The 27862-nt window shown below is 40.0% G+C and overlaps 1 protein-coding gene across 7 annotated transcripts in view; it reads right to left on the bottom strand.

Moving 5' to 3' along the window:
• The window catches only part of PHTF1 (putative homeodomain transcription factor 1), a 72113-nt gene that overhangs the window by 16579 nt on the left and 27672 nt on the right, over window positions 1-27862 (bottom strand). For 4 of the 7 annotated variants that reach the window (XR_007135567.1, XR_007135566.1, XR_007135568.1 and 1 more), the window contains exons 5-15: window positions 27497-27655; window positions 21260-21416; window positions 19818-19952; window positions 17483-17642; window positions 16252-16425; window positions 16081-16170; window positions 13842-14063; window positions 10374-10502; window positions 9500-9772; window positions 7868-7999; window positions 7025-7111 (exon numbers count right to left, since the gene is read on the bottom strand). Coding sequence is in view for 1 of the 7 variants with exons in the window: in XM_047784975.1 (XP_047640931.1) it covers window positions 7025-7111; window positions 7868-7999; window positions 9500-9772; window positions 10374-10502; window positions 13842-14063; window positions 16081-16170; window positions 16252-16425; window positions 17483-17642; window positions 19818-19952; window positions 21260-21416; window positions 27497-27655 (1718 nt within the window). In the remaining 6 variants the exon portion in view is untranslated. Of the gene's footprint in view, window positions 1-7024; window positions 7112-7867; window positions 8000-9499; window positions 9773-10373; window positions 10503-13841; window positions 14064-16080; window positions 16171-16251; window positions 16426-17160; window positions 17456-17482; window positions 17643-19817; window positions 19953-21259; window positions 21417-27496; window positions 27656-27862 lie in introns of those variants that run through there. The other 3 variants (XR_007135569.1, XR_007135570.1, XR_007135571.1) reach the window with 2 other exon arrangements.

Raw genomic sequence — 27862 nt, 5'->3', positions numbered from 1 at the left:
ATATATATATATATATATAGACTTCTATGACAAACATCACGGTAAGTGAAAACCAAAAATCTATAATAGATATAAACACAAACAGAATCCAACACAACACTAAAAATAGTCATCAAATCGTAAAAGAGGAGAACAAAGAGGAAGGGAAGAAAAAAGTACACAAACAAATCCAAAACAATTCACAAAATGACAATAAGAACATATATATCAATAATTATCTTAAATATAAATGGATTAAATGCTCCAAAGAAAAGACACAGACTGATTGAATGGATGCAACAACAAGACCTGTATACATGCTGACCATAAGAGACCCACTTCAGATCTAGAGACACACACAGACTGAAAGTGAGGGGATGGGAAATGGAAATCAAAAGAAAGCTGGAGCAGCCATACTCACATCAGACAAAATAAACTTTGGCGTTCCCATCATAGCCTAGCAGTTAATGAACCCAGCTGGTATCCATGAGGATGTGGGTTTGATCCCTGGCCTCACTCAGTGGGTTAAGAATTTGGCAATGCCATGAGCTGTGATGTAGGTCACAGATGTGGCTCAAATCTGGTGTTACTGTGGCTGTGGTGTAGGCCGGTAGCTACAGCTCCAATTCAACCCCTAGCCTGGGAACCTCCATATGCTGCAAGTGCAGCCCTAAAATACCAAAAAGTAAAAATAAAAATAATAAACTTTAAAATAAAGACAGTTACAAGACAAAGGATACTATTTAATGATCAGGGGATCAATCCAAGAAGAAAGTATAACAAATGTAAATATATATGCACCCAACATAGAAGCACTTCAATATATAAGGAAAATATTAACAGACACAAAAGAAGAAATCAATAGTAACAATAATAGTGAGGGACTCTAATACCCTACTCACTTCACTGGACAAATAATCCAGACAGAAAACCAATAAGGAGACACAGGCCTTAAATCCACATTAGAATTAATTGATATATGGATCATTCCATCCTAAAGCAGCAGTATATGCATTCTTCTTAAGTGCACATGGAACATTCCTCAGGATAGATCACATGCTAGGTCACAAAGTAAGCCTAGTTAAATTTAAGAAAAGTGAAATCATATCAAGCATCTTTTCTGACCGTCACAATGCTATAAGACTAGAAATCAATTATAAGAAAAAAAACTGTGAAAACACAAACCTATGGAGACTAAACAGTATGCTAATTATCAATGGATTTAGTTAACAATATGCTAACTAAATAACCAATTTTCAAAGAGAAAATTTTAAAAATACCTAGAAATAGATGAAAATGAAAATATGACAATCCAAAATCTCCAGAATGCAGCAAAAGCAGTTCTAAAAGGGAAGTTTATAGTGATACAAGCTTATCTCAAGAAACAAGAAAAAACCCAAATAAACAATCTAAACTTATATCTAAAGCAACTACAGAAAGAAGAACAAACAAAACCCAAAGTTAATAGAAGGAAAGGAATCATAAAGATCAGAGCAGAAATAAATGAAACAGAGACAAAGAAAACCACAGAAAGATCAATGAAACTAAAAGCTGGTTCTTGGAGTTCCCGTTGTGGCACAGTGGAAACAAATCTGACTAGGAACCATGAGATGCGGGTTCGATCCCTGGCCTCACTCAGTGGGTTAAGGATCCGGCATTGCCATGAGCTGTGGTATAGGTTGCAGACGCAGCTCAGATCCCACATTGCTGTGGCTGTGGCGTAGGCTGGCAGCTACAGCTCTGATTAGACCCCTAGCCTGGGAACCTCCATATGCTGTGGGTGCGGCCCTAAAAAGACTAAAGACAAAAAATAAAATAAAATAAAAAATAAAAGCTGGTTCTTTGAAAAGATAAACAAAATTGATAAACCTTTAGCCAGACTCATCAAGAAAAAAAGAGGGCCCAAATCAGTAAAATTGGAAGTGAAAAAGAAGTTACAACTGACATCACAGAAATATGAAGGACCATGAGAGACTATTATGAACAACTATACGCCAATAAAATGGACAACTCCTAGAAAGAAGAGTTGGACAAGAGAAATGGACAAATTCTTAGAAAGGTATAATCTCCAAAGACTGAACCCAAAGAAATAAAAAATACGAACAGACCAATTACCAGTACTGAAATCAAATCAGTGATTAAAAAGACTCCCAACAAACAAAAGTCCAGGACCAGCATGACTACACAGGCAAATTCCATCAAACATTTAGAGAAGGGTTAATTAACACCTACCATTCTGAAACTATTCCAAAAAATTGCAGAAGGAACCTGTCTAAATTCTTTCTATGAGGCCACTATCTTCTTGATACCAAAACCAGACAAAGATATCACACAAAAAAGAAAATTATAGCCTGATATCACTGATGAATATAGATTCAAAAATCCTCAACAAAATATCAGCAAACCAAATCCAACAATTTATGAAAAGGATCATACACCATGATCAAGTGGTATTTACCCCAGGGATGCAAGGATTTTTCAATATCCACAAGTTGATCAGTGTGATACATACACCACATTAACAAATCAAAGAATAAAAATCATGTGGTCATCTCAATAGATGCAGAAAAAGCTTTTGCTAAAAGCTTTTGCTAAAATTCAACATCCATCTACTACAAAAACTCTCCAGAAAGTGGGCACAGAAGGAACCTACCTCAACATCATAAAGGCCATATATGACAAACCTACAGCTAACATCAGACTCAATGGGGAAAAGCTGAAAGAATTACTTCTCAGATCACAAACAAGACAAGGATGTTCACTCTCACCAGTTTTATTCAACATAGTTCTGGAAGTCCTAGCCATGTCAATCAGAGAAGAAAAGGAAATAAAAGGAATCCAAATTGGAAAAATAGTAAAACAGTCACTATCTGCAGTTGACGTGATACTATACATAAAAAATCCTAAAGATACTACCAGAAAACTACTAAAATTCATGAATGAATTCAGTAAAGTTGCAGGATACTAAATTATTACACAAAAATCTCTTGAATTTCTATACACTCACAAGAGAAATTAAGAAAACAATCCCATTAACCATCAAAAAGAATAAAATAACTAAGAATAAACCTACCTAAAGAGGCAAAAGACCTGTGTGCTGAAAACTATAAGACACTGATGAAAGAAACAGAAGATGACACAAACAGATGGAAAGATATAACATGCTCTTGGAGTAGAAGAATCAATATTATCAAAATGACTATGCTGTCCAATCAATCCATAGATACAATGCAATTCCTATCAAATTACCTATGGCATTTTTCACAGAACTAGAACAAAAAAATTTTGAATTTATATGGAAACACAAAAGACCATGCATGAATAACCAAAGCAATCTTGAGAAAGAAAATGGAGGTGGAAGAATCAGGCTCCCTGACTTCAGACTATACTACAAAGCTACAGTAATCAAAACAGTACTGGCACCAAAAGAGAAATATAAACATAGATCAGTGGAACAGGATAGAAAGCCCAGAAATAGAAATAAATCCATGGACATATGTTCAATTAATCTATGACAAAGGAGGCAAGAATACACAATGGATAAAAAGACAGTCTCTTCAACAAGTGGTGCTAGGAAAACTGGATAGCTACATGTAAAAGAATGAAATTAGAACACTCTATACCATACACAAAAATAAACTCAAAATGAATTAAAGACTTAAATGTAAGGCTGAATACTATAAAACTCCTAGAAGAAAACATAGGCAGAACACCCTTTGCCATAAATCAAGATGGATCCATCTTCTAGAGTAATAAAAACAAAAATAAACAAATGGGACCTATATAAACTTAAAAGTTTTTGCCCAGCAAAGGAAACCATAAATAAAGTGAAAGACAACCCACAGAAGGGGAGAAAATATTTGCAAATAATGCAATTGACGAGAAATTAATCTCCAAAATATACAAACAGCTCACACAGCTCAATATCGAAAAAACAACAAACACAATAGAAAAATTGGCTCAACTTCTAAACAGACATTTCTCTGAAGAAGACATACAGATGGTCAAAAGGCATATGAAAAGATGTTCTACATCACTAATTATTTGAAAAATGCAAATCAAAACTACAATGAGGTATCACCTCACATCAGTCAGAATGGTTATCAAAAAATCTACAAATAATAAATGCTAGAGAGAGTGTGGAAAATAGGAACCCTCCAACACTGTTTGGAGGAATGCAAATCAGTGAAGCCACTATGGAGAACAGCATGGAAGTCCCTTAAAAAACTAAAAAGAGAATTACTACATGATCCTTCAATCCCACTTTTGGGCATCTATCCAGAGAAAACCATAATTCAAAAAGATACGCGCACCCCAATGTTCATCACAGCACTATTTTACGATCGCCAAGACACAGAAGTAACCTAAACATCCATAGACAGAGGAATGGATACAGAAGATGTGGTACATATATATATAATGAAATATTACTCAGCCATAAAAAAGAATGAAATAATGCCATTTGCAGCAACACAGATGGACCTAGAGATTATCATACTAAGTAAACCAGACAGAGAAAGGCAAAAAATATGACATCATTTATATGTGTAATCTAAACAAAAAGAAGGCATAAATGAACTTACATACAAAAACAGAAGTAGACCCACATTCATAGAAAACAAACTTATGGTTACCAAAGGGGAAAAAGCAGAAGAAGGTGGGAGGGATACATTAGGAGTGTGGGATTACAATATACACACTAGTATATAAAACACATATCAACAAGGACCTACTTTATAGTACAGGGAACTATACTTAATATTTTGTTATAAGGAAAAATAATATGAAAAAAAGAATAAGTACGTAAGTATAACTGAATTACTTTGCTGTATACCAGAAACTAAGACAACACTGTAAATCAACTATATTTCATAATAAATAAATAAATAAGAAATAGAGACATTTTATAGTATCATGAAAGATAAAGTCTGACACCGATCACAATTAAAGGAGATTAAAGTGACGTGACAGCCAAATGTAATATGTGATCCTGGATTGAGGAAAAAAAATTACTATAAAGAACATAAAAGTCAATCCACCAAGAAGATGGATAATAATTCTAAATCTGTATGTACCAAATTACACTGCTAAAAACATACAAAGCAAAAATGGACAGAAATAAAAGGGAGAAAAAATAAATCCACCATTATAGCAAACTTGACCACACCTCTCAATGGCTGACAGAATCAGCAAACCAAAAGAAATGAGTAAGGATATAGGAAATTGCAGCAATACAACTAATAAACTTGGGCTAATTTATACAGAGAGAACACTACTTCTCAAAACAACAGAATACAAATGATTTCAAAATGCTGATGGAAGATTTACTAAAACTGAACATATACTGGATGACAAAGAAGTTTCTACATATTTCTTTTTTTAATGAATTTTATAACATTTATAGTTGTACAGTGATTATCAGGCCCAATTTTATAGCATTTCTATTCCAAACCCCCTGCACATCCCTCTCTACATTTCTTTTTTTTTCTCTTTTTGTCTTTTGTCTCTTTAGGGTCGCACCTGTGACGTATGAAGGTTTCCAGGCTACAGGTTGAATCAGAGCTGTAGCCGCCAGCCTACGCCAGAGCCACAGCAACGCCAGATCCGAGCCGTGTCCGCAACCTACACCACAGCACCGGATCCTTAACCCACTGAGCAAGGCCAGGGATTGAACCCACAACCTCACGGTTCCTAGTTGGATTCATTTCCACTGTGCCACAACGGGAACTCCCTCTACATATGTCAAAGGACTGAAAACATTCAGTTTTTCTGTTCATGTTCTCTGACCAGAACAGAATTGAGCTAAAAAACTCGATTAATGGAAAAGTACAAGTAAGGCTGTAACATCTTGTAACAAAGAAAACAGAAGTAATGGGAGTACCTGTTGTGGCTCAGCAGTAATGAACACAACTAGTATCCATGAGGATGCAGGTTTGGATCCCTGGGCTTGCTAAGTGGGTTAAGGATCCAGTGTTGGCATTGCCGTGAGCTAAGGTGTAGGTCGCAGACACAGCTATGATCCCGCGTTGCTGTGGCTGTGGTGTAGGCCAGCTGCTGCAGCTCCAATTCGACCCCTAGCCTGGAACTTCCACATGCCAAACATGCAGCCCTTAAAACAAACAAGAAACAGAAGTAAAAAAAAATAAAGGTATAGGGACCTGTCAGAGGAAAGGGCTTTAAGGGCCTTCCACTAACCAAATCTGGGACAATTTAAGCATCAAAAGAAATATAGTAATAGTTTATAATCCATTGCATAAAAATAAGAACACAGGAGTCCATAGCATAATAAATAATTGAATGAATAAATGGGAAAAAAGGAAATGTCTACTTTAGAGGGGCAAGTAATAAAAGTAGAAAAAAAGATGACGTTAGCAAAATCATTTTGTAACCATGGTAGATGGCTTTATTATTAATCAAAAATTGCCAACTAAAATTAAATTAGCATGATTTTAGAGTCTTTTTTTTTTAAATAAAGATTTTACTTTGCCTTGACTTTTTTTTTTTTTTTTGGCTGCACCCATGGCATGTGGAAGTTCCCAGGCCAGGGACCCCACCCGCACCGTAGCAGAAACCAGAGCCACAGCAGTGACAACATGGTCCATTAACCCACTGAGCTGCAAGGGAACTCTGGTCTTAAAAGAGTCTTAAAGGACTTCAAAGTTACCTTTATTCTCATTCCAAAAGTTAGAAAAATTAACACATATTCAAAATAGCAAAAGAAAATTAGACATGTTAATATATATATATGTATACACTTGAACATAACTATGCTGGGATCTTGAGCTTGGACTCCCCAGTTCCCAGAGCTGTGAGAAACAACAGTCTGTTGTGTGTGTGTGTGTGTGTGTGTGTGTGTGTGTGTGTGTGTGTGTGTACATACACTCTTTTGTACATACATATACTCTTTTGTGTATACACACACACACACACACACACACACACACACTTAAACACAGTAGTTTAACTGGTTTAAAACAGAAAGTTTAACTGGTTTAAAACAGAAAATGTTTTCCATTTTTTACTAAAACAGATCCGAAGCTCTTACCTGCGCACAGCAAATGAAAGCAATGGAAAGTGTCAGTAGGAAGACTGAAGACACAACCACGTCCACTGAACGCTGTGGGCCCCGTCTCTGTGGAGTGAGACGGAGGTGAGCGTTTGGGATCAGTGCAGAGACTCACAGCCCTCGCATCTTTCACGCTTCTGATCTGACTCTACTGATGTGAAAACAAACGCCTATAAGAAGCTTCTGACTGAGAATTTTAACATATGTTGGACACCTTCAACTTTAATTAAGCTCTGAGAGCCGTGCCCTTCAAATTAAGGGTGTGACTGATACACTAACATATTTTCATGTGCAACAGTTCCCCAAAGGTCAACGAAAGAGGCAATATTCAATGTACCACTCTGCCCTAGGAATTTAAATCTTCTTTGCCCTTTCTAAGCTCCTATTAGCTCTACTAGGGTCTTTTTTTAGTTTGTTTACTGAAGTACAGTTGATTTACAATGTTGTGTTAGTTTTAGGTCTATAGCGAAGTGATTCAGACATACACACACACACATTCTTTTTCATATTCTTCCCTATTACGCTTTATCATAGGGTATTGAATATAGTTCCCCTGCTATCCAGAAGGACCTTGCTATCCATTCTACATATAATAGTTTGCATCTTTAGCTCTACAGCTTTGCAGATAGATCACTCCCAAACCAGTACCCAGCAAGTCTGTCAGGCACTGATAAAATCTGTCCAGTACACAGAACTACACCGCCTACTGTGTACCTGCCACCAGAAATTTCATGAGCATGTTTTCTGCTTATTCTTGCTTATTCATAGCTATTATCTTGCTTATTCATAACTATTATTCATAGTTAGTCAAATATAACTCACCTTTAGAAAGGAACGCAGTGATAACCATATCTTAATGTTCTCTACCTTTTTAAGTCTGAAATGAGGTATTTCATACTTCCTAGCTTTCCTGGCAGAAGTAATATGGCTGAAGAGTTTTGCAAATAAAAATCTCTGGAGGAAGTTAAAAAAAAATAATCACAAAGTGAAATGTACTTATGTGTCACCATGTGTATATTTACATAATTGCAAACAATATCTCCAGCATATAAAAAATGGTATTAAAAGGATCAAGTTCTAATCCGTAGGCAGTAAGCCAGGCAGTGAAAAAACATTGTTACTATTTCATTAACCCGTTGCTTACAAAGCACATTGTGTAGTAACATAGTTCTTCAGCGTTCCTGTCGTGGCGCAGTGGTTAACGAATCCCACGAGGAACCATGAGGTTGCGGGTTCGACCCCTGGCCTTGCTCAGTGGGTTAAGGATCCGGTGTTGCGGTGAGCTGTGGTGTAGGTCACAGACGTGGCTCAGATCTGGCTCTGGCATTGCTGTGGCTGTGGTGTAGGCCGGTGGCTACAGCTCCGATGAGACCCCTAGCCTGGGAACCTCCATATGCATCAGGAGTGGCCCTAGAAAAGGCAAAAAAAAAAGACAAACAAAGCAAAAAACAAAACAAAAAAAACAAAAGAAAACAAACACTTCTTCACAATAGGGTACACTTTGGACCTTTTCAAGGAGACCTCTGTAAATTTCTACCCTTGCAAACGCAAATATTTATACAAAATTCTAACTTCCTCCCAAATTACATTTCCATTCAAATTCATGGTGTTTGGGAGTTTGCTTCTGGCGCATCAGGTTAAGGATCTGGTGTTGTCACTGCAGCAGCTTGGGTCACTGCCATGGCGCAAGTTCAATCCCTGGCCTAGGAATTTCCACCTGTCAGGATTGCACCCACCCTAAAATCGTGGGTTTTGTACACATCACCAACATATTGAGTCCAATATATTAAGTCCTCAATACCTAACTCTGAGCAATAAATTTATTTCTCATTTGGCCATTTTTCTCAGAAACATTTTCACTTTGAGAATTACTACATACGCTACAGGTGAAAAACAGCAAAAGGCACATGGAGGTGCAAGTGCTGAGCAGTCAGGGGCCCCTCTCTCTGGCTAAACCACTGCCTTCTACACATGAGCTCAGCAAAATTTCAGTTATAACATGTCATTTGTGAACAGTCAGTATCACAATGGCTAAACCCACAAATACCCAAAGCCCACTTATCAATCTTTCATTGTCCCCATTAAGAGAACAAACCAAGAGGACAAAAGCGGAGTTCTCATTGTGGCTCAGCAGTTAATGAACCTGACTAGTATCCATGAGGACTAGGGTTCAATCCCTGGCCTCACTCAGCAGGTTAAGGATCCAGCGTAGTGGTAAGCTGTGGTGTAGGTCGCAGACACAGCTCAGATCCTGCATTGCTATGGCTGTGGCGTAGGCTGGCAGCCACAGCTCTGATTCAACTCCTAGCCTGGGAACCTCCACTTGCCACAGGTGCAGCCCTAAAAAACAAAAAGACCAAAAAAAAAAATGAGGATAAAAGAGGATAAAAGGAACTCAACAGAACATCATATATGAAAACAGAGTTAAGAAATTTTACTTAATTTACTACCAACCTGTTTATATGTTCTCTCTGCCACACACATCATGAAAAAAAACATCCAAGTAAGACACAATCGTTCAAAAAAATTAATTATAGACAAAATAATAATAGGCGTAACAGGTGGTGCCCCACAAAAGAGAGTCAAGATCTCCTCAGCTGAGATGGTCTTTAGCTGGTCAAGGCTCTTCTCACGGAACAGTCGATGTAAAAAAGGAAAAAAGGCTAATCCGATGGTGACGACATTCCCCAGCATCTGATAACCGACTCCTTGCTGATATGCATTGACCTGGGAATGAATTTAAAATGTCCATCATTATTGCCTAGCTACATGGAGTTGTGAAGCAGTGTTTATCAAATACTGTCTAGATTATTTAAAACGAAATCTGATTTAAATCTCAAAGAAATACAAATAAAAATGATGAACAGATTTCTCACTTTTAGGTCTGAATGAGATAAGGGACATATGTAAACTCTATCTGAACAACTGATCATGTCACAGAGATCCTCACAACAAATTTAAAAAAATGTACTACCAAGTGAAGCCTCTGATCACAGAATTTAAGATACAGATCTGTGTTTCAAAAGCAGAGTCAGGAGGTCCCACTGTGGCGCAGCAGAAATGAATCTGACTAGTGTCCATGAGGATGCCGGTTCGGTCCCTGGCCCCACTCAGTAGGCTGGAGATCCAGCATTGCCGTGAGCTGTGGTGTAGGTTGTAGATGCAGCTTGGATCCTGAGTTGCTGTGGCCATGGTGCAGGCCAGCAGCTGTAGCTCCGATTTGACCCCTAGCCTGGGAACTTCCATATGCCATGGGTGTGGCCCTGAAAAGAAAAGAAAAAAAAAAAGCAGAGTCAACGTTCTGATGAGAAAACTCATTAAATCTTACCCTGCTCATGATGATGCCACTTATTTCCAGCACAGACATATCCATCTTTTTGCATTCACTCCCTTCCCAGATTATGGCACTAACGCGATCAGATGCAGGGCTTGAGTTCTGAAGCCAGAATAAATGGTTCTGAAAAGAAAAAATAAATATTTCCATCCACTCCTTCTTTCTTTCTTCCATTAAAATTTTTCCCTTGGTCCAGCTCCCAGGTCACTCCCAGGGCTCAGCCTCATCATCCTATGCTCTTCCTCACAAAGCTCATCACTCCAATCACCACCCCCAGGATTCTGGCTTCTGGTCCTTTTTTCTTTACTTAGCCAATTCCTCACCTGGAGAGAGGCTAAGGGTCTTAAGGGTCTTCCGTAATGACAGGAGGTACGATGCTATCATCTCCAAGGTTCCTTCCCTCTCTAAACGTAGGGAATGAAGATAAGCTTGGTGTATTTATGGGAGATCAAGTAAGAAGGATTTGCAGAGCAACATGATTATATCAGCGGCAGCAGGAAGTTAGGTGGTAGAGGTGCTGACAGGCCTTAGCTATTACATGAAGGACTGAAGAGGTAAGCCTTTCCTCCAGTCTAATCACAATATGGAAAAGCATAGAAAGCTCCAGAGAAGGTTACAATGAAAACAGCCTTGCATTTTCCTCTTCAACATCATGCCTTTTTTTTTTTTTTTTTTGGTCTTTTTAGAGCTGTACCCACAGCATATGGAAGTTCCTAGGATAGGGGTTGTATCGGAGCTATAGCTGCCGGCCTACACCACAGCCAAAGCAACCCCAGATCTAAGCCATGACTGCGACCTACACCACAGCTCATGGAAACGCCAGGTTCTTAACCCACTGAACAAGGCAAGGGATTGAACCTGTGTCCTCATGGATACTAGTCAGATTCATTTCCACTGTGCCACAGTAGGAACTCCTGCCACATCGTGTCTTATTCAAGTCCTGTTTCACCAACTTTGTCTCTCTGATGGCCACAAGCCTCACTCATGTTGTCCTTCTCTGAAATTAAAAACCCTTGGAGTTCCCATCGTGGCGCAGAGGGAACGAACCTGACTAGGCACCATGAGGTTTTGGGTCCGATCAATCAGATAAATTCACATCTAGTAATATACGGCTTTTATGATGTCCTCTACTTATTTCCCACAAAATCACCTTGTTCCCAAACTAATATATAAGTCACTTAAAAAAAGACTACCTTGCATATTTCTTCTCCTTCTACAATAATGCTTAACATAATGCTGAGGATATTGTGTGGATTGTTTAACTGACTTGGCCAAAAATATTTATTAAGCAGCTCCTATGCAACACACACTAGAGCTACAATGGAGAACCAGACAGACGTGGTTCTTGGCATCAAGGAGCTCACAGACTTACGAAGGAGAGGTGATGAAGTAACGTTACTGAACAGTGTGATAAGGGAAGGAAAGAAGGCTTTAGGAATATACAGAAAAGGCTTCCAAAGATGTATCACTCAAGCCAAAACTTCAAAAATGAAAAGAAATGAGCCCAAGGAATGAGTATTGGAGGAAAATGTGTTCTAGGTAAATAAACCAGGTTTGCAAAGTCCCAGAGGAACATGAAGAAACTGGAAGAAATTCAGTTAAGTTACACTCTACCATGTGAGACGGTGTCAGAGCACATAAAGGAACAGAAGCAACTAATCCAGAAGGGAAAAGAAAGCGATTAAAGGATCCTAAGAGGAGTGGCACCAGATTTGCAATTTAGAGGCATCATTCTGGCTGCAGTGTGGGAAATGAAACGAAAGGGATCGAGCCTGGAGAAGCTGCTGTAAGGGACCAGACGAGGGCTGAGGATGATCTGTGCCAAGCGGAGTGGACACAGGTGGGCAGACGCAGAAAAGAGCCAGGAGAATCAAGAGAATGAGAAGCCTGGTGGAGAGTGCAGGGTCAAGAGCGGCCCCAAGGGTTTCCGATTTGGGTGGTTAGTGGTGGCATTTAGAAATACGGAAAATAAAAGAGAAAAAACAGGTTAGGTGGGAGAACTTGGAAACGATGACTTCCCAATAGTGAGTTTCACCTTACCTAGTTATTCTTACATATGCCTTAAAATTATACTGCAAACCCCCAAGGCTCCAAGGAGGTCATAGTCAGCACGATGCTAGGCGTACCCACCAAGGGCTGAAATAATGTAGATGAATCCTCACACCGAAGGCAAACAATATTTAGATTCATATTTCGATAGCAAAGTTGGAAGAGAAAGCTTACAACTTTGGTGAAAAAATGTATGTTGTTTCTAGTTGGTTTTTGAAAATTGTACATATTTAATGAAGCAGGATTTTTTTCATTAAAAGGTGTAACCTAAATCAATGGTAACTTAGAATCAAGAAAATACAACAATTAAACAAATGATTAAGTCCTTGTGGAAATATTTAGCCTAAGAAAAAGATAAAGCTAAGAAGAATCATGGTCATTGTCATTAGACATACAAAAGGTTTAATCATAAAATGACAACCACCCAGCTCCACAAGTATTTAAGCAGAGACTAACTGATCATTTGATGGGGTATTAATAACCACGCTAAGATGTATTAGTACTTACTCTTTGCCAAGCATTGTGCTAAGCACTTCATATTATCCCACGAGATAGATTACAATATTTCTAAGAAGGAGGAGCTGTTATTACTAGGTGACAGGTAGTAAAAAAGTTTCCGTAGGTGTAAAATGAATTCCTATATTGCCTGGAAGGCTGAAATAACCTTCTAAGGAATCTCCATTTCTAGGCTGATTTTATTAGATAAAAATAAAACTTAAAATTAAAAGCATTACTTGGTTTGTACATTATTAGAGAAGCAAGCAACGCTGTCTCCTGGTAATTCATGTAACACTGTGCGATGTCTACAAAAATATCACATGAGGCTACGTAACAATCAATGTACCCTGCTCAAACAAAAGGAACATTAAGTATCATTCTAAGGAAAATAATGAGAAAAGGCATTGGGAAGAAAAATTCACGTTAAAAAGGACCTCAAGAGGAGTTCCTGTTGTGGCTCAGTGGTTAACGAATCTGACTAGGAACCATGAGGTTGCAGGTTCGATCCCTGACCTTGCTCAGTGGGTTAAGGATCCGGCATTGCCGTGAGCTGTGGTGTAGGTCACAGACTCAGCACGGACCCTGCAGTGCTGTGGCTCTGGCGTAGGCCGGCAGCTACAGCTCCGATTGGACCCCTAGCCTGGGAACCACCATATGCTGCGGGAGCGGCCCTAGAAAAGGCAAAAAGACAAAAAAAAAAGAAAAAGAAAAAAGGACCTCAAGAGTACTTTGCTCTTGAGTTCTAATCCCAACATCTCCATTTACAAACTACATTCAATCTCTTCATCTCTAAATTAAGGATAATAATAATGTCCACTTATAGAACTATCGTAGAGTCAGATGAGATAATACAGTGCCTGGCACATGGAAAGTACACAGTAAACATGAGCTATTCTCATCACCACCTTGACAGACCTGCTGAAAAACATCCTCTTTGGGGTCGCGTTTGGTCCCCGAGTGAAGGGAGTTCACACGGGCCCCCTCACTGTCGCTGGTGACCGACGACCGGCACTCGGGGCCGTGCAGCAGATCGTCCCACAACATGTCCTCTGTCTCCGAGTCATGGCGGGTGCTCTCCGAGTCTCTTCGCGACATGCTGAGGCTTCTAGAACCACCGCTCATGCCAGATCTAGAGCCCTTCAAGGGAAAACGAAACCCCCAATTATTTTTTCATTCTTTTTTTTAAAATACAACTATATATCTGAGGAGTTCCCATTGTGGCAAACATGAGGTTGTGGGTTCGACCCCTGGCCTTGCTCAGTGGGTTAAGGATCTGGCGTTGACGTGAGCTGTGGCGTAGGTTGCAGATGCGGCTCGAATCCCTCGTTGCTGTGGCTCTGGCGTAGGCTGGTGGCTACAGCTCTGATTCGACCCCTAGCCTGGGAACCTCCATATGCCACGGGCCCTAGAAAAGGCAACAAAACAAAACAAAACAAAAAACACCTATATATCTGAAATAAAATGAAAACAAAGTTCCCTGTGGTGATGGCCGGGAAGCTTTCATGAACTGATCACATGTAGTTGTTTGCGCACAAGGCTTCAGATGACAATAATACATTTCCATATTTAAAGGGCAACCTCTGATGACTCTCCAACAGATTATAAAAGAAGACCCCCTCTGAGAAGTTACTGCCCACTCAGGCGCCCTGGGATGGGAGTGACTCCTGCAAGCCCATCCAGAGGACCGACTCTGGACGCAGGAGTGGCTGAGCCTAACGACACACCTAAAGTGTCTCCTATTCTAAATATCGTGAGCTCAACTGTAGATCTAGTCACATCCAAGGGCCCAGCCAAACAGGGAAAAGGCTCATCAGGCAGAGAAAAGGATGGACTTTGCAGCCCTCCTGCAGTACAAACATAAATACGAAAGTTGTTCCACAATCCCAACTGTCAATCAAAGCAAAAGCTACTGCCATCTACTCTTCTCACCCCTGAAGTACAATGTCCCAAAATGTACAATACGTCTGTTAGCTTTCATGAGATTTACTGCTCCCATCTCTCAGGGGTCCCTTCTCAAAAATCTATCCTCATCAGCATCGAGCCCACTTAACTAAAAATGATGCTTAAAAATAAATTTAAGGAGTTCCCGTGGAGGCTTAGCTGGTTGAGAACCTAACACAGTTTCTCTGAGAATGAAGGTTCAATCCCTGGCATTACTCAGTGGGTTAAGGATTCAGGGTTGCCACAAGCTGCAGCGTAGGTCACAGATGCGGCTCAGATCTGGTGTCTGCTGTGGCTGTGGTGTATGCTAGCAGCTGCAGCTCCAATTCGACTCAGCCTGAGAACTTCCACATGCTGCAGGTGCGGCCATAAAAAGAAATACATAAAAATAACTAAATGCCATATTCCAAAGGAAAATTAAGTTGCCTTCTCATCATTTTAGGATTGAGGAATCTGAGTATCATCCATGATACTTTTTTTTTGTCTTTTTTTTTGCCATTTCTAGGGCTGCTTCTGCAGCATATGGAGGTTCCCAGGCTAGGGGTCCAATCGGAGCTGTAGCTGCCAGCCTATGCCAGAGCCACAGCAACGCGGGATCCGAGCCATGTCTGTGACCTACCCCACAGCTCACAGCAACGCCAGATCCTTAACCCCCTGAGCAAGGCCAGGGATTGAACCTGCAACCTCATGGTTCCTAGTCAGATTCGTTAACCACTGAGCCACGACGGGAACTCCTCATCCATGATACTTTTCAGATTAGATCAAAGAGAAAGAGCTCATTCTCTTTCTGGGGGTGAGCAGTCATATAAAAGTTGCTTGATGGAGTTCCTGTTGTGGCTCAGCAGGTTTCAAACCTGACTAGATTCCATGAGGGTGTGGGTTCATTCCCTGGCCTTGTTCAAGGTTCCAGCGTTGCTGTGAGCTGTGGTGTAGGTCACAGACACGGCTCAGATCCCACACTGCTCTGGCTATGGTGTAGGCCAGCAGCTGCAGCTCTGATTCAACCCCAACCTGGGAATTTCCATATGCCATGGGTACGGCCCTGAAAAGCAAATAAATTAAGTAAAATAAAATAAAAAAGTTGTTTGAGGGGTAGAAAGATATTTGGAGGCAGGAGAGGGGCAGGCAAATATAAACACTACTTTAAGACAAAGAAATGGGGGAATGGGTAAAGTTATCACAAGCAAGAATACGCCTTGAAAAAAGATGTTACCTGACTGAAGGCAGCCGATTCGAACTCTGATTCAGCCAGACTATCTGAATCCCGCATAATAGGACACCACTTGGAGGTGGTTTTCTTTACCTGCCAAAAAATCAAGTCAACAAATAGTAGGAAAAACATTAAATATCTTGTTTATCTTCTATAAACTAAAACAAAAATTACCTGAGTGTTTAGGTGCCGTGAAAGTACTGATTTTCTATTCTTAACTTCACAACCATTGTCACTCGAGGCCCCTTCCACGCTCCTCCGCAGTATCATCATCTGTGTCCGGGCTTCGCCGTCTTCCTCACTTGACAGATCATCTGAAATCCCATTACCCAAATGCCTAAAAGACTCCTGCAAAGAGAACAGCCGTTTCGGAGTTCCCATCGTGCCTCAGAGGTTAATGAATCTGACTAGGAACCATGAGGTTTTGGGTTTACTCCCTGGCCTTGCTCAGTGGGTTAAGGATCCGGTGTTGCCGTGAGCTGTGGTGTAGGTTGCAGATGCAGGTTGGATCCCGTGTGGCTGTGGCTGTGGTGTAGGCTGGCGGCTACAGCTCCGATTCGACCCCTAGCCTGGGAACCTCCATGTGCCACGGGTGGGGCCCTAAAAAGACACACACACACACAGAAAAAAAAAAGAAAAATATTAAATGTTCTTGAAACTAAATAGCCTAAATGATGCAGAGGTTAGAAGCACAGGCTTGACTCAAACTCTAAGTCGGAATTACAGCGCTTCTACTTACTAGCTGTGTAACCTCAGGCAAGTAAGGAGATGTCTCTGGGGCCCAACTTCCTCATCTGAAAAGTGATGATAATAAAAGCGTCTACCTCAAAAACAAGACTAAAAATAATTAAATAAAAGCACCTACCTCAAAGCTCTTGAAACAAGTGAGCTACTACATGTAAAAGCACTTAGAATAGCGCCTGGTTGCAGCCAAGGCTCAAAAACGTTAGCTCTTTTCGTAATGTGCAGACGCCACAGACTAACACATAAGAAAGTATTTCAAGACTATGAAGTAAAAGTGTACTTAGTTTTAGACATAAAGCAGAATATTTCTACTAAAACTGAGAAAAGAGTTTCCCAAACCTTAACACACTAACGCTGCCTCTCTGGAAGATGACACGGAAGCCTTCATGCTCATCTGTTTATTAAATCTACCAGCCTCCTGCTCAGGCTGAACCCGAGCAGATCCAATGACAGGCTCTGGTCCTCGATCTTGGAACAATAAGGTACAGTCTTCACGCCATTCTTCATGATGCCCTCCTCTTCATGTCCCGTGGTTTTTCCATGCACACAAATCACAAAATCTATCAGTAACTATTTTGTCTCTCCAGCAGAGTTTAAGAAGAGAAAACTTTTACACAGGGAAGAAAAAACCTTGTAATATTTACACTCATCTTGATCTTACCCTTCGTCCCTTTTCTCCATCTGAAAATTTTGCTTTCTCTCTTGTTTGCCACATTCTAAACTCTGGTCGACACTGTCTCTTCTTGATGACAGGATGTAAACAACTTGAGTCATTGTCAGTTTCCGTCCCTTTGTTACATATTAATTTTACTCTTTTAATCCTATTTTTAAAAAAGGAAAAAAGGTTACTCATTAGTTTTCGGAAAATAATATCTTTCATGACATCACTTTCTTTGAAGGAATATAACATATTATTCTGGAAATCAGGAAAATTCAGAAATCAGGAGTTCCCGTTGTGGTTCGGTGGTGATGAACCCCACTAGTATCCATGAGGATGCAGGTTCAAACCCTGGCCCCCCTCGGTGGGTTAGGGATCTGGCGTTGCTGTGAGCTGTGGTGTAGGTTGCAGAGGTGGCTCAGATCTGGCATTGCTCTGACTATGACGTAGGCCAGCAGTTGCAGCTGATTCAACCCCTAGTCTGGGAATATCCACATGGCACAGGTGTGGCCCTAAAAATCCAAAAAAAAAAAAAAAAGAAAGGAAAGGAAAGAAAAAGGAAATTCAGAAATGATATTGTTCAGGCTCCTAGTTTGCCTAAGGGTGTAGGAAGCCAGAACATAGTTCGCTCCAAGTCTCCAAAGTCTCGCATCAGTTAACTGAGAGGAAGCCTGTTCTTTTGTTTTCCAAGGAAGTGGGATCACAGTCTCCCTCTCAAACACGATGCCGACCCCTCCCTTATGAAGCCTACTTGCGCCCCTTCCTAAAAGATCTTCCCCTCTCCTGCCCTTCCAAGCCCAACAACTCTCAGCTCCTCCATGCCTCCTGCTGTCCACGTCACCCTAGAATAATCAATCCACCTGCTGAACTGCATGGAACCGTTTATGGTGTTTTCACATGGTTGCCACTGTATGATAGCTGCTACTCTTACCTTCCCAACTAGATGGGTAAACTCACTGGGAACAGGGATGCCCAGAGCCCAGTACAATGTTGAGCACAAGAATTGAAACACTTGAACTTAACAGTTCAATCTATCTTTAGAAAAACTATGTGAACCACTTCATCTTCAAAAAAGAAGCTGCCAAAGAATGTTACTTTTGAGTCACAAACGAATATATTACAAAATAAATATTTCTTCAAGTCATGCTGGTGCTGTCATGACCTAGAAAATCATGAAAGAGGTCGAATTTGTCTTAGATTCATTTCCCTTTCTGTCCTACAGCCCACTGACACCAGCCTCCTGTCCTGCATCCCACTTCTAACCAGCTCCCGCACTGAAAAATACCTCTTGTTTTCAAAATTCTTCTCTCTCCCAAGATGTTCACCAATGTGGCTTAAAATATTTACTCTTTGAGAATGTTTATATTTCTGTAATCTTGTGGTCTAACAGACCATTAAAGCTCATATAGAATGAAAATTTTATGGTAGATAACTGGACTTACAGGTAACATGACAGACTGTGGAGACATTTCAAATAAACGAATCAGGAGTTCCCTGGTGGCTCAGCAGGTTAAGGATTAAGCATTGTCACTGCTGTGGCTTGGGTTGCTGCTATGGTGAGGGTTTGATCCCTGGCCCAGGAATTTCCACATACCGCAGGTACAGACAAAATAATAATAAAAATAAAAAAATTTTAAAAACAACACCTGTCATGGCTCAGCAGAAATGAATCTGACTAGTATTCATGGGGACGCAGGTTGGATCCCTGGCCTTGCTCAGTGGGTTAAGGATCTGGCATTGCCATGAGCTGTGGTGTAGGTCGCAGACGTGGCTCGGATCCAGTGTTGCTGTGGCTGTGGTGTAGGCCGGCAGCTACAGCTCCAGTTGGACCCCTAGCCTGGGAACCTCCATATGCTGTGCGTGCACAGCCCTAAAAAGACAAAAAAAACAAAAAACAAAAAACAAACAAACAAAAATAACAAATAAGCAAATCACTCCAGAGCCTTTAAAAATCACAACACAGGAGTTCCCATCGTGGCTCAGTGCTAATAAATTCAACTAGCATCCATGAAGACGCAGGTTCAATCCCTGGCCTCACCCAGTGGGTGAAGGATCCAGCAATGCCATGAGCTGTGGTGTAGGCCATAGGAGGTTGCTTGGATCTGCTGTGGCTGTGGTGTAGGCCGGCAGCTGCAGCTCTGATTCGACCCCTAGCCTGGGAACTGCTGTATGCCACAGGTGTAGCCCTAAGAAGACAAAAAAAAAATCCCACAATGATAATACACTTACACTGCATATTCCTCTAACCTATAACCTAATCAGACTCTATACTATGTAAACATTAATGTGAACACAATTAGTAAAAACCACGTAAAAATTCCAATGTAAGACTTCCCACCTGTTGCCAAAGAGTGTCCCCCAAAAGCCACCATTAAAGGGTGCAGATTCCAAAGTTTCTATTCCTCTGGCTTTATCAGAGGAATTATTTCCATTTTCTCGGCTCCCATCACCATTTGCAGTTTTTCGTAACTTTCTACCAAAAAAAAAAAAAAAATTTTCAACAACTTCAGATTATTCAAGACCTTTTCTGTTTCTGCTCAGAATATCCCTACAAACTGCTACCTGAAATTAAGTATAATGAACTTCATATTATGAGAATAAATTATGCAGGAACATTTCTGACTTAAGGGCAAAAAAAGCTCCCAAACAAAATCCTATGTTATCATCTTGTTCATTCATTAAAGAAAGAGACCATTATTCTAAAACATTACTAGAAGGAAAATTTTCATATGTATGACTATGAATCTTTTTAGGAACCACTAAAAGAATAAACAATGTCTTTAAGTGAGACATCTACCCATCTGGCACCTTATAATCAGGAGAACACAAAATAATAGCAACCGATCACTTTTTATTGATACCCTGTTTGGTGAAAAGATATACCCTGTAAATACCAAAGAGACACAGCACAGAATTTGATTTCCCTACAAATCATTAAATCAGAATTCCCTGGTGGGCTAACGCTATGCGGTGTTGTCACTTCTACAGCTCTGGTTTGATCCTTGGTCTCACTTTGGCATGCTGTGGGCACAGCAAACCAAACCAAACAAACAAAATTAAATCAATTAAACTGGATATTCTCTTCTGGGGAAAAAAAAAGTTTTGAAAACAACATTCAAAACTAAGAATAAACAGGTTGAAATTCCTTGCACCAAGTGAAAGCAATCTGATATATTAACTCCTTAGGGGGACAAAAATCTATAAATATTGTGAGGAAAGATGACTTTTGGAAGATAATACCATATATATCTAAGAAACCTTTAATAGCTCCAAAACCTCCACACAGCACATAATCAATAAAAACATGACATGAATTCGATGTGCAGAAAAGGTAAATCTTTATTAAAAGTTTAGAACACTTAGAAAACCACTCTTATCATACACCACTGAAAAAAGGTAAAAACTTTAGTAGCCCTAATCCAATGTACTAATAAGATCTTTGTCGACAGTGAATTTTCACCAAATTTCAATTGAGACTGAATGTGAACAAAAACACTTTTTCAAAATCATTATTTAAGGTAAATTTTAATAAAGAATAATATAGTGTAGGAATTTTCCTTTTAAACAGTTGTACTGAACGACAAAGCCTCACCTTGGACTAAAAATTCATGACAAGGTTTCTTATCATCAAGGAGAAAAACTAAAAGTAAAGCATTCATCTTTTTAAGCCAAAAAATAATGACAAATACATGCAAAAGTGGATGGCTTTTTAACTAATGTACTTAGAGATGTTGCCTATCCTGTAAAATACACAACCAGAAGTGTGATTTCTCGTCTCACCTTCTTCTCCGATTTCCATTGTTCCCTGATGGCCTTGTGATCTGAGTAGACACGATTTGACAGTGGACAGTTCCCATGAGTAACATAAGGCACAAGGGTCCAAGGACTTCACTTACATTCACAATAGGCATCAGAAAATATAACACGAGAGCTATAACTGAAAAGAAGAGTTTCAAAATGGGAAACATTAGGGCTCAGCTTTAACACCAATTCTAATAACTAGACACATTATTTCTATAAAAATCTATCATTTTCAAAAGCATACAGGAGTTCCCGTTGTGGCTCAGCGATAACAAACCTGACAAGTATCCATGAGGATGCAGGTTTGATCCCTGGCCTCACTCAGTGGGTTAAGGATCCAGTGTTGCCATGAGCTGTGGTGTAGGTTGCAGGCGAGGCCAGATCTGGCGTTGCTATGGCTGTGGTGTAGGTCAGCAGCTTTTGATCCAATTGGACCCCTAGCCTGGGAACATCCATGTGCCACGGGCATGGTCCTGAAAAAAAAAAAAGTACGCAAGTGAAAGCATATAATTTCCTACAATACAATCCACCTGCACGTTAGCTGAGTGAAAACCTGAAGCCCTAGACCGCAGCATAGGTAAAGAACAATGTGTCCAAAGGATCTGCCTTTCTAGCAGTATGATAATCTAGATATTTCAAAAGACTTTCTACCACAAAACTAGATGCCACAAAATCCTTCGAAGTGTTGTTTTGCTCAAAGGAACAGTAGTTTCCAAGGCCCAGAGTTAGCAATCAGCAGAGCTGGGATTGGAACCCAGCAGCCAGGCTCCAAGAGTCCTATTCTTAACTGCTGTGTTACACTGCCTCTTTGTACATGTACACGAAATGTCCAAAGAAATAAATAATGAAAGAAACAAACATTAAAACATCACACTGAAAAAGAATGGATGTGTGTGTGTGTGTGTGTGTGTATGTATCACTGATTGGATTTGCTGTACACCTGAAACTAACACAACATTGTAAATCAACTCTACTCCAGTCAAAAAAAAAGAAAAGCAAGAAAAATGTCACAAACCATCTCCCCAAACTTCCAGATACAACTTCCAGATTAGTTCATTCAGACTTTAACATAAAGATAATTCTCGTGCTACATGAACTTTCGTATATGGAGAAAAAGCTACCAAATCAATTTCATGCCCTGATACTCTGATACCCAAACATAGCAAGAGCAGCACCAAAACAACACATTGCAAACCTTGCTGACTTGTGAAAATGGTTATAAATTTACCTCTAGAAAGTAAACACCATGAAGGCAGGAATTTTTGTCTATTTTGTTCACTGCTATACCTAGTTCAGTATCTGGCACGTAGTAAGCACTCAGCATTTGTTGAACAAATAGTTGAAACCCTATCAAAGTCATTTGACAATAGAGCAAAAGAATAACGCACCAAGACCATGTTGAATAGAAGAATACTTGGCACAGACATGCCATGCACTTAAGGATTTGTTGACTAAACTGATGTAATTTAATATTTTAATATGATGTCATTTTGATTGCCTGCATACATACCGTCTCAACTGACAGCTGCGTAAACAGGCTTTGTCCCTGATTCCTGGGAGGTAACCTCTAAACTCGTGGAATTTCCCAAATGATGGAAGTATCTTTGTTATTCATGGTGGGCATCTTGGACCATACCTGACAGTGTGTGCCAATAAAGTGACTAGGAGTACGAGTAGCCACACCACAAAGACCAACTATGTAATTAGAGGGCTGGGCCTTTGAGCCACATAGTATCAGCCTGACCTCTGGGAAGGGAAGGGGCGCTAAAGACAGAGGGCCACTACTTGGCCAGTGACTCCATCAATCACGCCTGTACAATAAACCCTCAGTAAAAACTCTGGATACCAAAGCTTGGGTGAGCATCTCTGGCTGGCACTACCTTCTGCACGCTGCCATCCATCAGGGATGGCAAGGTAACAGAGCCCTGAGGATGATGAACACTTTCTGACTGGAGCCTTCCCCGACTTCACCCCATGCATTTCTTCTCATTTGTATCGTCTAAGTACAGTACTTTCCTGGTTTCTATGGGTCATTCAAGTGAATCATTAAACCATAAGGAATGAGCTGGAGTCAGCTGGTCAGAGGAAGGGCGGCCCTAGGGACTCCCAGAGTAAGGCTGGTGTCTTGGGAAGGACTGTGCCTTTAACCTGCTAGGTTTGGTCCAACTTGAATAGTGAAAAAGGATTCCATAAAAACAAACGATTTGTTCCTGATTTGTAATTGATCATACATGCCAATCTTTTCAAAAATATGAGGAATATAAAAATATTTCTTTAACACCCTAAAGAATATAGAGGTAGTGCTCGCTTCGGCAGCACATATACTAAGGAATATCTAAGTTAAATCAGCATGAATCATATTAACGAAGACATTCTGAATAGGAACAAAACAAGATGACCACTCGTACGGTTATTACTTAACACTGCTCTGAACATGGTCACTAACTCAATATGAGTAAATGAAATGTATGAAAAAGAGAACAACTTTTCATCATGCCAACAGTATGACTGTACCATTGGAAAATGTGTGAGAAGCACTGAAAAACTATGAGAATCAATGAGAGTTTAATAAAGTGCCTGGTTATAACAATTTTAAATATAAACTAAATGCTTTCAAATGTAACTGTTAAAATTCATAACAAAAAGTCTCATACTTGTAACAGGAGCAACAGAAATTAAAACATTAAATAGTTGATTTTAGGAGCTCCTGTCGTGGCTCGGCAGTTAGTGAACCTGACTAGCATCCATGAGGACTCGGGTCTGATCCCTGGCCTCGCTCAGTGGGTTAAGGATCCAGTGTTGCCATGAGCTGTGGTGTAGGTCGAAGATGTGGCCTGGATCCCGAGGTGCTGTGGCTGTGGTGTAGGCCGGCAGCCACAGCTCCGATTAGACCCCTAGCCTGTGTACCTCCATGTGCCGCAGGTGCAGTCCTAAAAAGGCAAAAAAAGACCAAAAAAATAAAATATTCTACTTTGATGTGGAAGCCCCCAAGCATCTCTGATGGATGAATATACAAACAAAATGTGGTAGAAACATACAATCAATTATTAATTCACCCTTAAAAAGGAAGGAAATACTGACATGTGCTCCAAATGGATGAATCTTGAAGACACGTGCTAAGTGAAACAAGGACAAATGCTCTATGATTCCACTTCTATGAGCTACCCATAGAGTCGTCAGAGTGCTAGAGTCAGAAAGGAGCATGGTGGTTGCCCCGGGCTAGAGGGAGGAGGAATTGGAGAGTTGCTGATTTAATGGGTACAGTTTCAGTTCGGAAAAAAAAATGAAAAAAGCCTTAGAGATGGACGGTGGTGATGGCTGCATAATAACATGAATGTACTGACTGTCACTGAACTGTATACTTAGAAATGGTTACGATGGTAACTTGTAGGTTATATATATTTTAACACAATTTTTAAAATTTGAGTTTAAGATCTAAGCAAGTCTTATAAGAAAAAAAAAAATTCCTATAAAACTTTACTGAAAGATTAACAGGAGACTTGATTAAAAAGAGAGATAGCTCAATTTTCTTCCCATTCCCCCTAAATATATCCATATCTACATTTTGGAGTTGGGGGCGGGAAACAGGGAATTCCAGTCCAAATTCCAAAATTTTTTGTTTTTGTTTCTGTTCATGATAAAATAATTCTAATTATTTTGGAAAGCATAACCAAGTAAGAACCTAAGAAAAAATGTTGAAAAGGTAGAATAACAGGGGAATACTTGTCCTGCTCAAGGTTTCTACATATTAAGTAGCTACAGTCATTTAAAAAATTGGCATAGATAAGAGAATAATCAGACAAGTTGATGGTGCAGAATACGAAGTCCAGAAATAGGTAATGGTGTACATGAAAATAAATTTAATTTATCTCAACAAGAAAGAAATTATTTCACATGTAGAAAAAATATTTAACATTTAACTTCATCCTTTCAAGTGACCAAATAAATGCACATTAGACAAGCAAAGTATCTTCTGTATATCAAACTAGGTAACAATTTTTTAAATCATAATAATGCTGGTAAGATTGTGGTAAAAGAAACATTCTTATCACCTACTTTCCAAAAGAATTGTGTGGCCCACGACTTCACTATATGTACTAAAAGCCTTAAAATGTTTACATTCTTTGATCTGTTAATTGTTTCAGAGAATAAATTCCAAGGAAGTAATATAAAATGTGAGAAATTTTGTTCATGATAGTATTACTAATAGGGAAAAATCTACAAACAACCTAAATGCTCACAATATGGGAATGGTATATAAATTATGATACTTTTATATAATAGAATATTAAGCAGTTATTAAAGAGTATTTATGGTAAATCCATATGATAGACTCACACAAGCTTAAAATGATAGCTTTAAATGATGGTGTGTCCACATGATGGAATATTATGCAGCCACTAAAATGATAGTTAGGAAGACAATTCAAAAAACTGACACTGATAAAAGGTAACAAAAATCACCTTAGGAGTTCCCTTCGTGGCTCACAGGTAACAAGTATCCATGAGGATGCGGGTTGGATCCCTGGCCTCACTCAATGAGTTAAAGATCTGGCATTGCCATGAGCTGTGATGTAAGTCACAGACATGGCTCGGATCCCAAGTTGCTGTGGCTGTGGTGTAGGCCGGCAGCTGCAGCTCTAATTCAATTCCTAGCTTGTGAATTTCCATATGCCTAGGGTGCGGCCCTAAGAAGATTAAAAAAAAAAAAAAAATCACCCCAAACCCTTTCACCCTAACCCAAACTTCACCTTCCACCTACTCTTTGTTCTAATTCATGTCTGATTGCTCAGGTATAACCATATATACACTGCCCTCTTTCAGGAAGTGCTCCTGGTAGGCAATAGAATATAGTGAAGTGAATACACGGGGTCCCTCCCTGCACACAGTGAGAAGAGAAAAAAACATCAGGTAGTGATGTGCAATACAGAAATTAAAAGATTCCTGGGAGTTCCCTTGCGCTGTTGTGGTTCAGATTTAATCCCTGCCCCGGGAACTTCCCCATGCTGTGCGTGCGGCCAAAAAAAATAAAATAAAATAAAAAGATTCCTGTGATAGTGACTGAGGGGTGGAAGGACTACTTAGACAGTATAGACAAGGACAGCCTCTCTATGAAAGTTACGTCTGAGCGCAGATCTTAAAGATGAGAGCAAAGGTAGCCACGTGAAAACTTCATGGTTGTTTCAAACAGAAAGAAAGGCCCTGTGTGAGGAAGAGGAAAAGGCCCTTACGCCTGGGGTGAGCGAGGAGCAGGGTGCTATCACATCCCAGAGGTTCGCGGGGAACGGACCATGGAGGGCACACCGTAGCCCTGGTGAAAAGTCGGGGTTTCTATTCTAAGGGCAATAAGACATCACTAAAGGGTTTAAGCAGGAAAATGGTGTGATATGGTTTCCATTTCAAAAGATTTCTCTAATTGCTGTGCAAAGAGTGTTTGGTAGAAAGAAAGCTCAGAGCAGACATCACTCTCACGATCCAGATGAAGGGATCCCGGTGCCATGGACTGTGATGGTGGCAGCAGAGGCTGGGATAAGTGGTCAGGACACATGTTGGAGGTCAAACTTACAGACCTGGCGACAGATGGCAAGCGAGAGTTGATGGTTGAGAAGAATAGGAAGACTGAATTTTTCACTTGAAAACTGGGCGGTTGATAGTATCATTCAATGAAATAAGGGAAGACCTGAAGAGGGGTTAAGTCCGTACAAAAGAAACGTTTGTTAAAAAAAAAAAAAAAAACAAAAAACAAGAGTTCCATTTTGGATATGATTAAGTTCAAGATATTTATTAAATCCCCATATGGAAATGTCAAACAGGGCGTTGAATTTACGAGACTGAAATTCAGCAGAGAGACGTGCCTGAAAATACAAATTTGAGAATCACCAGTACGTGATTATGTTGAAAGCATCAGGGCTTGATGAGAGCACCCAGGGAAGAGAAGGGAATCCAGGAGCAACCTTGAGGTAATCCAGTATTCAAAGGGCAGAAAGAAGAAAGGTTTGGAAAGGCCTGGCTGGGGAGACAGGTGGGAAGAAACTCGAGAGCGGAGAGTCAGACAATCCTGTTTGCTCTCTCTCAGCAAATGAATTGATGATGATTTCCAAGTGTATGTGATACCACCAAGGGAAAGGGTAAATGTAAGAACAGTAAGGTCTGCATGATCTAATAGCAAAAGCAGCAAAAAGAAACTGTCATCATTTATTCCGACTCCTCCCATTACCTTGCATGAGGTAAAGCAGCAGCAGCCAAACAAAGATTCTTAAAGAGGTAACCTGAATCCACCAAGTGCTGAAAAATGGAAACAATACAACTCGAACAAGCCCCTTTCGAGTCAGAGACGTCCACGGGATTTCAGGTTTGGCTTTGGCAAATGTTGAGCCTTTAAACATACAACAAAACAAAACATCAAACATTGATATACACTGTACTAACATTAGCCCACGTGTAACAGGATATAAAAACAGATGAGAGCAAAAATCAGCACATAACCCGTTCAGTTAAAAAGAATCCTCTTAGATGTTCATTACCGACACTAACTTCTTGCCTCAAACACTAGATCAGGAGTTCAAAAAAAGGCAGGCTCGTT

Source organism: Phacochoerus africanus, chromosome 6, assembly GCF_016906955.1.
Source record: "Phacochoerus africanus isolate WHEZ1 chromosome 6, ROS_Pafr_v1, whole genome shotgun sequence".
NCBI lineage: Eukaryota > Metazoa > Chordata > Mammalia > Artiodactyla > Suidae > Phacochoerus > Phacochoerus africanus.
Note: the sequence above shows the minus strand (reverse complement) of the source record. Positions and strands in the feature narration are given on the sequence as shown.